At 42.6% G+C, this 10227-nt stretch overlaps 2 protein-coding genes across 2 annotated transcripts in view; one reads left to right on the top strand and one right to left on the bottom strand.

Moving 5' to 3' along the window:
- Nucleotides 1-2070, top strand: part of ndufs3 (NADH:ubiquinone oxidoreductase core subunit S3) — a 3832-nt gene extending 1762 nt beyond the window's left edge. Inside the window, exons 4-7 of the mRNA XM_031848634.1 lie at nucleotides 58-207; nucleotides 411-536; nucleotides 661-780; nucleotides 1622-2070. Coding sequence (XP_031704494.1) covers nucleotides 58-207; nucleotides 411-536; nucleotides 661-780; nucleotides 1622-1795 — 570 coding nt within the window. The 3' untranslated portion in view covers nucleotides 1796-2070. The remainder of the gene's footprint in view (nucleotides 1-57; nucleotides 208-410; nucleotides 537-660; nucleotides 781-1621) is intronic.
- Nucleotides 2071-7173: 5103 nt separating this feature from the next.
- Nucleotides 7174-10227, bottom strand: part of c1qtnf4 (C1q and TNF related 4) — a 29049-nt gene continuing 25995 nt past the window's right edge. The window contains exons 2-3 of the mRNA XM_031848628.1: nucleotides 8190-8551; nucleotides 7174-8001 (exon numbers count right to left, since the gene is read on the bottom strand). Coding sequence (XP_031704488.1) covers nucleotides 7225-8001; nucleotides 8190-8546 — 1134 coding nt within the window. The 5' untranslated portion in view covers nucleotides 8547-8551 and the 3' untranslated portion in view covers nucleotides 7174-7224. The remainder of the gene's footprint in view (nucleotides 8002-8189; nucleotides 8552-10227) is intronic.

The following is a 10227-nucleotide window of genomic DNA, read 5'->3' as shown; positions in this document are numbered from 1 at the left end:
TGTGTGTGTGTGTGTGTGTGTGTGTGTGTGTGTGTGTGTGTGTGTGTCTGTGTTTAGGTGAGCTGTTACAACGAGCTGGAGGTGATGATCCACCCTGACGGAGTGATCCCTGTGCTGACCTTCCTGAGGGACCACACCAACACCCAGTTCAGGAACATGATCGACCTCACGGCTGTCGACATCCCATCACGGCAGAACCGCTTTGAGGTAGCTGACACACACACACACAGACACACCTAGACATATGGCCTAATGGTGACAATTAATGGTAACAAATCTGATAAGACTGCCCCTTTACTGTAGTGTTATAGTCTTTTAATCCATTTTACACCACATTTTTACCTGTGAAATAAAGCTTTGACAGGAGAGTATTATTTGTCTTTTATATGTGTGTGTGTGCTGCTTTACAGATTGTGTACCACCTTCTGTCGCTGCGCTACAAATCTCGTATCCGCATTAAGACGTACACAGACGAGTTATCACCGGTGGACTCTGCGGTTCCGGTCCACATGGCCGCCAACTGGTACGAGAGGGAGGTGAGTCAAGAAACCGGTCCGGTTTTATTTGAATTCCACTGACATTCGGACAAACTGAGCCTAGAAGTAAGTGTGTGTGTGTGTGTGTGTGTGTGTGTGTGTGTGTGTGTGTGTGTGAGAGAAGGTTTGGGACATGTACGGCGTGTTCTTTGCTAACCACCCAGACCTGAGGCGTATTCTGACGGACTACGGCTTCGAGGGTCACCCCTTCAGGAAGGACTTCCCTCTCTCAGGATACGTAGAGGTACTCAGTCGGCTTTATTCGGCTTCGTCGGTGTGTGTGACTAGTGTGTCTTCGTATTGGCAGGATGGAAGCTGTGCCCAGACAATAGGAAGAGAGAGGACGTTAAACCATTTTCTGTGGTCATTTAACTATGGTCATAAAAGCAAATGGTGATTGTTGATATTTGTTGTGGTGACAACACACGTCACGCTGGGAAGAGAGTGGCTGCAGCTCCGGAGACGAACGGCTGGCTAGTTAGTTAGCTAGCTAGCATGCCCTTTTTCCAGCGATGCGGGGAGTGAGACCGTTCGACACAATGTAGCATTAAAGCACGGTGGAATTAGCAAGCTAGCTAACTGGCCAGCCGTCTGCTAGTTAGTTCACTAGCTTTCTAATTTACATTTTTTTTATTTTGAAGTTGGCCCGCTACAACGGTCGCAATGGCAACAGAAAGCGTAACAAATGTCCGCCTCTCTGAACATCCTGCCATGTTTGTTTGAATGGGAATGCCCCTTCTGTTCATATTCTATCTCTGTGCTCCAAACTCTTATGAGCTAAAACTCTGCAGGATCCTGTGATTTAAAAATGAAATAAATGTATTGATCTTGTGATAATTAATCCGGGGTTTGCCTTAAACCTTAAAAATCCTTAATAGTTTGTGTTTAGAAGGAATCATTTATGGCCTAAATACTTTCTGAAGCTACATAGATTTCTTTGAAATAATGAATTATTAATGTCAGCATTAATTAAGGCTTCTCACGTAGTTTTGTTTTTATATATTCCACCAAGACCAGGCAGATTTTAGACAGAAATGACTTCATACTTATTTAAATTGCTAAACTGCAGCACGTTCCCTCTGCAGGTGCGTTACGATGACGAGGTGAAGCGAGTGGTGGCGGAGCCCGTCGAGCTGTCGCAGGAGTTCAGGAAGTTTGACCTGAACACGCCGTGGGAGGTGTTCCCCGCCTACCGAGAGCCCAAAGAGGTCGCGCCCAAGCTGGAGGCCGGAGACGTGGCCCCCGAGGCCCCCAAGTGAAGCGTTCCTCTGTTTCATCACCACGTTCTGTCTGGTCGGGTCATTCTGGGACTCCTGAACAAACCACACCTGAAATATTTATGTAAATAAAAAACAGTAATAACTCAACCTTCATTAGAGTTGTTGTGGATCTGTTCATTTTTTATTATTTCAGTGTCTTTCTGGTTAAAAGTATGTGGATAATGTAACTCTTTACCTTTCAGTTGGGCCTAAAACAAAACAAGCCTAACTTTTGGTGTCCACATACTTTTGACTTTAATAAAAAATACAAACACTCTTGCTACTGTAACAAACTCTTCTTTGTGTGTGACTGCTTAACTGTTATATAATCTATCATTTGATTATTATTACTCGTGCATTGACGTAAAAGCTGAGCTCTTTTTGAACTATTAACTGGTGATTATTTTCGTCATTGATTCATCTGCTGCTAATTTATTCCATTAATCAATCAATCGATTGATTGTTTGGTTTGTAAAAAATAACAAAAATAGTGACAAATGTCAAAGTTACTCAGAGCTCAACGTTCAGGTTATAAAGTGCACAACAATTACAGATTTATTTATTTAGCCTTATACAGTATATCAGTATCAGAAATGGTTTGTTTTCACATACAAGGAATCTGATTTGGTAAATAGTCCATAACAAACAGTACAATAGTGAAAAGAATAATAAGAAAAGCAAACCAATCCATAAGAATACCTTTATCGTGTATGTTAAGGTGAGTGGTCAACTGGTTAATCCACTAATCGATATTAGTCGAGCATCCCCTGCTTTATGGTCTGTGTGACTCTAAATGGACCATAATGTACTAAATGAACATCATGCTGTATTGAAGAAGACTTGAAACTAGAGATTGAGACCATAAACTCATGTTTACAATGTTTACCGAGGTAATAAATCAAGAGAGAAGTAGAGTCATTTTCTCATAGACTTCTATACAACCAGAGGAGTCGCCCCCTGATGGTCACTAGAGAGAATGCAGCTTTCATAGAGATCTAGTGATTTAATGCACCACCCGGCCAGCATGCTCAGTGGACAAAATCAAACACATCCAACAGGTGCATGCTGGGTGTTGCTACCATGCTAAATGTTAAAATGCTCATGGTCCCCCATGTGACTTCACTGAGGAGCTGATATTTCAGTGACCTGAGTGAGGCCTTTCTGCTGGTTGTGGACTGGTAATACTGGGACAGAGATGCTGAGAGGACTGGTTTTATTATGGTGCCAAAGACTCACAGAAGGATGTCAGACAGGTGAGCACAATGTTGTCATTGTTGTAACTGTGTGTGTGTGTGTGTGTGTGTGCATTGCGCAATTACTACACTTTTGCTTGAATGTGTGTTTGTTGCTGAGTTTATATTGTTCATATCTATGTTGCTTTGGTGATGTTTTATTCCGCTGTTGGTTCTATAAGAAGTGCCACCTTATTAATGTGTGTTGCACTTGCTGTGGTGTCCAATTAAACAAACATGTTTTTGTTTAATTGTCATGAGTTTTGTCTCTTTTCTGCTTCATTCTTGTGGCGCTTCACTGTGTTTTTATAATTGATAAAAAAAGGCTGCAAAAGTGCATCTGTAGAAATGTAATTTATTGTTTGTTTGGACTTCAGAGCTCTGTGGCGTGAAGCGTACACGTTGAAATGTTGCACTTTATTTTGTAAACTAAAAGCGGTTGTCTATCATACATGTTCATCGTGAACTCATTTATTTAGTTAAGTCGGATAACATTTTATTTTTACTCTTTTATGTGAAATATTTTGTATACTTTATCTTTTTGTTTTTATTAGTATTAGATCGATGTGCGCTCGATGTTATCTCAACTGGTTTTAACTGGTTAAATACATAAAATCACAGTAAAAAGCTGAGTGATTAACTGTGTTTTTAAAGGCCTTTTGAAGTTATTAGTATCCACTAATTCTGACTCACTTTGATTGTGAAGATCTGAATTGTGATCATGATGACGTGCTGGGCCTCTGCCTGTGATACTGGAGTCCCCCAGCAGCTGATGCTGCAGCACACAATATCAAATCAAGAATGATCAGGTTCCTCTGACTGCTGCTGATCCCATCTTTAGTTCACATCATGGATGCAATCAGAGTTCATGCTGTACATTTCCATTTTTTTTTAATTTTGTCAAACATTTTCATTGAAGCATTGTAACATTGAACATGTAAGAAATACTCGAGACATGTTCAAAGAGTCAACATGAGCCAGACTACTGAAAACAAGACGTGGGTCAAAATGTTTGTTTTGTTTTTTAATATTCTTTCAGTTATTGGTTGGATTTGTGTTTTTGGGGCACAATTCACTAATTCTGGAAAATTTCCAACAGTGTTTTGACTCACGTCTGCTCGACATAGTTTGTAATACAAGATGATCCATCTTTCATCAGGATCATCAGAAATAAATAAAGCACAGACCAGAAACATCCAACACATTGTCAGTTACTGTACAAACGATTCACTTAATAGAAATGCACAGTAAACAGGCGTCGACCCTGTGAAGCTGCTCAGCAAGTCATGAGAAATCTTTTTTTTTTTTTTAAATTCACTGTATTTTCTGTTACGTGCATGCATCACACAAGTGCTTCAGATGAGTTATGCTCGAGTCACTTCACACACCACGAATTGTGATCAAAGAAACGGAAAGATGAGCAGAACGGACATTCCCGTTCAAATCAACGTAGCAGGATGATCGGAGCCAAAACCAGCAGCGGAGAAGTAACGGTGTGAAGCGTTATGAGCGCCAGAGGAAATGAGTAACATTTAACAACTTGCTCCATACACACACTACTGTCAGTGTAGCATTAAAGCATGGTGGGATGAGCAAACTAGCCACGTTTGCTCATCCCACCATGCTTTAATGCTACACCGGTTACAGAAAATGAGCTGAACAGCAGGCTGGTGGTCTAACGGTCCCTCCGCCTCACTCGCCGCCCTCTCCAGAGAGGAACAAGCTAACTAGCTAGCTAACTAGCCAGCCACCCGTCTACGACGCTGCGTCCGCTGTCTTCCTGGCGAACACTTTACGACCCTCACCAACGTGTGTTGTCACCATTACAACAAACAACAATCTGCATTTTCTTTTGTACCAGTCAAATGACCGGGGAAAACGGTTCACAGTCCGTTCTATTTCTGTGGTTCTGATCTTGACTTTCTGAACTGAGTCAGGTCTGTCTTAAAGTTCAACAGAAGCAATCATCGGTCCGCCGCTGTGCTCTGAACTCTCACTGAGGCTGGAATAGAGAAACCACACCAAGGGGTCAGACTGTGACGGAATACATCACGATCTGAAATGAGGAACACTGCTCAGTATGATTTCACACTGTGAAAAATAAAATTAGCATCTCATTGTCCCAAAACCGTGTCACGTTCTTAGAAGTCAGTGCAGCCGTGGAAGACAGGAAATAGTCGATTTAGTGACGGCGCGATGGAGAGAGGCCTGGTGAGAGTGTGAAGCAGGAGACTCGCTGGCTCTTATTAGTTTTCAGAGGAGGTGTGAGGCCTGTGTTTTACCCGCTGTGAGGTGGAGACTCTTATGACTCGGCAGAAAATTCAGCTTTCGCCACTGTGTGTTTCATACATTTCCAGGTTTATTGTGATGGTGTTTTAGATATCTCATTTTAAATATATCAAGAGGAATCTTAATTGTAATGCTGTGCTGAATGCACTTCTTTAGAGGAATTGTTTACAGAAAAGTGACATTATTAATAACACCACTGTCACTTTACTTTCTCTATCTTATGCTGTCTTTGTGCACAAGCAACAACCAAATATCCCATTTACCAATCAATATTTTATCTTTATCTTAAGTTTTTGTGGGTTCATGAACCAGCTAGGTGGTTTCTAAATTCAGCAGGAGTCCTAAGGGAAGTGGTCTCTAACTGAACCCTTAGAATATCGACCTGTGAACCCTTGTACACGGGTTATGGCCTCGGTGTGGATGTGATATTTATACTGTTTATCATCTTCATTTATAAGGTTGCATATTGAATGTCTATGAGCTGTGAGCAGTTGAACCAGAGTCTTGTTCCCTTCTCAGATTATTTTGATTGTAGTACGTCTTAAAGCTCTGCAAAGTTAAAAGTCTCCGGTATTTCATATGAGAAAAGAAAAACAAACAGCTTTTTTCTTTCCTATGTTAGGGACATATACAGTAGGTGGGCCAACCCTTTTGAGTTGTAGTCCAATATACTGTATTTTCATTTAAATTCATAAAACTCTTGCGCGGTTTCATCTTTTTTTTAAAAATGTAAGTAAATTGATGTTCAGACGATAGTTTAAAACAGAAATCTCCAGTTAGCTGTAATACAAACATTGTAAAGTATCTCTTCACATGGTGATCACACTACGTTTCATGAAGTCAAGGTTCATCGCTATGTGAAGAGCATCGTCTTTCTCCCGGCGGTGTGAAATTAAACAGACATGCATATTACAGAGGCCCCGGGAGAAGCTCTTTTTCAATTTCCCCCCACTGAGGTCGTCATCTGAAGAATTAGAAATCAAATTATGGTCCAGACGGTACGGAGACGCAGTTTTTCCCAAAAACCGACGTCTGCTTCGTCCCGTCGTCCTCTTCTCTCGCTACGACCGAGAAAACGCTCCGAAATAAAATAAAAGAGCGACTCATTTCTTCCACAAAAACGCACTGTTCATAACATTTCCACATGCCTCTAAAGACATAAAGAAAGTCAAGTTTTTTTTTTGTTTTTTTTTACACATGAGCAGAAACACCAAGTCTTTTGACGAGGATAATAAATGCACTTACAGAAAGTATTTCACTTGAAAATGAACCTCTTCACCTTCATGTAGGACGACCAGACTCCCCTTCCATTACTGCGGTTTAGGAGCCTAAATTATAGCTTAAAGAAATGCATCAGATGTATTTAATCACCATTTTGTTTCTGCCAGAATTGACATTTTGTTTTCACTCAAATGGGAGCGGGAACTATTTTCCCGCCAGAGGACGTATGTCAACTTTTGCACCCACTATTAATGATTTAATTATAAAATACTTGAATTACAAAGCACTTAAAGTGGACACAAGATTGATTTTTTTTTTTTTTTTTTTTTGGTGCAATGACGTGGAACTACGATATCCTCCTTGTGGCGGTCGTGAACGAGAGTCGGGTCGACACAGAGGTGAGCGGGTAACGACTGAGTTTTAGACTGAAACATTCGATTGGAGTTCACATCACTGACGTTCAAGGTTTCCACGTTTTCGAGTGCGATGAAGTGAAATCCTGTGACGCCGTCAGCTGGATAGAGATTTTCATTCATTCAGTCCAAGGTCTCTCTGACTTTGAGAAGGAATTCATCTGTAGAGGAAGCGTTAAAGACAACCCGCCAGTATTCTGCACACAAACCATCCTTTTTCCACTTTTGCATGAATTCCTCCCACAATGTTCAGTCCCTCGCTCATGTGCTGCAGCTAGGGTTTCTTGTCTGCGTATGATTGGCTGCTGCTGGTGGTGGTGTTGGGGAAGTCTGGGTAAACCAGGAAGCCGGTGAAGGTGATGTACTTGGCGTGGTTGCTGTACGCCCCGAAGCCGTCCCTCTGGTGGGAGTAGAGCCAGACAGTGTCCCCCGGCCTCAGCGACAGCATCAAGCTCTGGCTCTGCAGCGCCTTCTCGCCCTGGCTGTCGTCGTAGATCATCGCCTGCACCTCCAGGTGGTTCTTCATCAGCTTGACGGACAGAGTCTTCTGCGGCAGCTTGCCCACGTTGAAGGAGAAGTAGTAGGCGCCGGGGACGCGGCACGTGAACAGCCCCTCTGTCACGTTGAAGTCCCGGCCGATGTTGACGAACGCCGTGTCGAAGGCGACCGGCTGGTGCTGTGGCATGCCCGCTTGGTCGACTCCCACGATGCTCTGGGTGCGCCCCACCGAGAAGGCGGATCTCTGCTCGTCCTCTTCTTCGTCATCGTCCTCATCCTCTTCTTCTTCTTCCTCCCGATGCTGCAGCTCCTCCTCCACCTCTCTCGCTCCGGACTTCACGGGCTCCGTGGCCTGGTTGTCTTGGTGGGGCTCCAGGGCGGGGTGCTGGTGGTGGTGCGTCTGGAAGCCGTAGGTGTCCGGGTAGACGAGGTAACCGTTGAAGGTGGTGTAGTGTCCGGTGTTGCTGTAGAGCGCGTAGCGAGGGTCACCGTGAAGACGGAGCCACACTGTGTCGCCGAACTCCAGCTGCAGCATGACGCTCTGGCTCTGCACCTGAGGATGGAGAACCCAAAGGCTTCATTACACCAGATTCTGGTTCTGCCTTCAATCCCCACCAAAACACAAACACACCCTCTGTGATAAGAGCCATGATGCACTGCGAGACACCTGGAGAGCTTCCACATGATAAAAGACCTTTTGTAAGAATTTACTTGGAGGGAAAACGGCTAGCCCGAACCTACCTTCCTCTCCTCTCCAGCGTTCTCCTCGTACACGATGGCCTGCACCTCGTTCCGGTTCTTCATCAGCATCACCGACAGGTCCTTGTGCGGAAACTTCCCCACCGTGAAGGAGAAGTAGTACGCGCCCGTGATGCGGCAGCGGAACAAGCCGGCCTTGGGGTCGAAATCCCCGCCGATGTTGACGTAAACGGCGTCGAAGGTCACGGTCATCTTGGGCCCGCCTTCCATGCTGTTGGTCCGCGCGACCGAGAACGCCGAGCGCTGCTCCACGTTGTCCTGCAGCCGGGCGAAACCCAGCGCGCCGCCGGCGTGGCTCAGGCACAGCAGGCCAATCAGAACGCTCGCTGGGAGCAGCATCGTATCTGAAGGAAAAAACGATTTGTTACATATATATACGGCTTTTAAAATTGAAATGCTGCAGCTGCGACATGGATGCAGTGTTTTTGTTGCCGTGCGTGGTATAAAGAAAGTTTGACTTTTTTTAGAAGAGAGCTCAGATCAAAGGTAACCTCTGTTGCTACAATATCTAGAATACATTAGAATAAAATGAATGTTTTGCACATTGCAGCTCTTTCATTCCAATCCAAATATATTGTACATATTTTTACTTTTCTATTATCTATTCATGTTTCTTGACTTTTGCAGTACTTTCTTTTTATTTTCTCTTAATATGAAACACCTTAGTAATTTCATTGTATGCAACCTTCAACCTTTTCCATCGTATGGTCAGCTGCAGCTCGTCTCTCTCCGGCGTCTCGTGATGCTTCTAATAAATGTCACTGTTTTATTAATGTAACGCAGCATTAATACTAAGATCTTAACAATGCCTGAGGACTGTTTGTTCAGTTTGTTGCTCATCATAATCTCATCTGTATCAAGCCTCGTATTTGTATTCCTTTCCAGAATGTAGAATCTGTTTTATCGTTTCATAATTCACTTCTGGTCATTACAGATCAGTGTGTTTTGAAGTCAAATCGCGTCTCTGTTTTACGGAGGATTTCTCCCTGACATTTTTAGCTTATGATGACTTAATGGCACTTAATACAAATTGCAAGCAATAGTTTCTCAGATTTACCTATTTACTTAAGATTTCATCAAACTTAGGCTTCTTATTTTCTTTTTACTAAATGAACCAAAACACTGACAAAAGAGGAAGATCTTGGGTCGATAATAATGAGAGTAAATATGAAACAAAATGTATAAACTGGAGACTAATCATTGCTTTGGTGGGTATCAACATATATTGGTGTCCATGTTGACATTTTTGCATTTATTCAACCGTTTGACTGTAGAGACGGAGAAGAAACGAGCAATGAATGCGTGAAATTAACCAGAAATTGGATATAATTTAGGAACAAAAAGATTAAAGAATAACTGAACAAAATTACAAATCTGACCACGCATTCAAAACCAGCTTTTGGTTCTTGACAGTTTTTACAAACAGAAGTTTGGAGGAAAAAACATTTAAACCACACACGTATACAGACAATACTGACATAATGGGCACTTCACAAAAACACAGAAAACGGGCTTTAACGAACTCAAACAAAAGACACACACACACACACACACACACACACACACAATGCTTGTGTTTGAGTCATTCAAGCAGACGAGGTATTAATGTGTCTTTTATTAGCAGAGACAAGCTCTCTCATTGTCCTCCTCTAATGAAGCAACAGGAAGCTGGCACACGGGTGGAGCTGCCTCCATGTTCAGTTTATCAACCTACACGAGGATAACGTGACTCATGAAAGATAGTATTTAGAGGTAGAACTGCCCCTTAATGTCATCAACCCTCTGAACCTCGAGCAGCGTCGGGACAGTTATTTTTGTGCTTTTTGCTAAATCATAAAAAAGATAAAACATGAGCTGAATTTCTTTGATAATTTCTTTGACAAAAATTTGAAAAAACTGGAATCTTTACATCCAACATTTTCCCACAAGTGTGTGTGTGTGTGTGTGTGTGTGTATATATGTGTGTGTGTGTATGTATATATATGTGTATGTATATATATGTGTATATATATGTGTATGT

This window comes from Anarrhichthys ocellatus, unplaced genomic scaffold (assembly GCF_004355925.1).
Source record: "Anarrhichthys ocellatus isolate YVR2014 unplaced genomic scaffold, GSC_Weel_1.0 scaffold8, whole genome shotgun sequence".
Taxonomy (NCBI): Eukaryota; Metazoa; Chordata; class Actinopteri; order Perciformes; family Anarhichadidae; genus Anarrhichthys; species Anarrhichthys ocellatus.
This window is presented reverse-complemented; position numbering and strand designations above follow the sequence as displayed.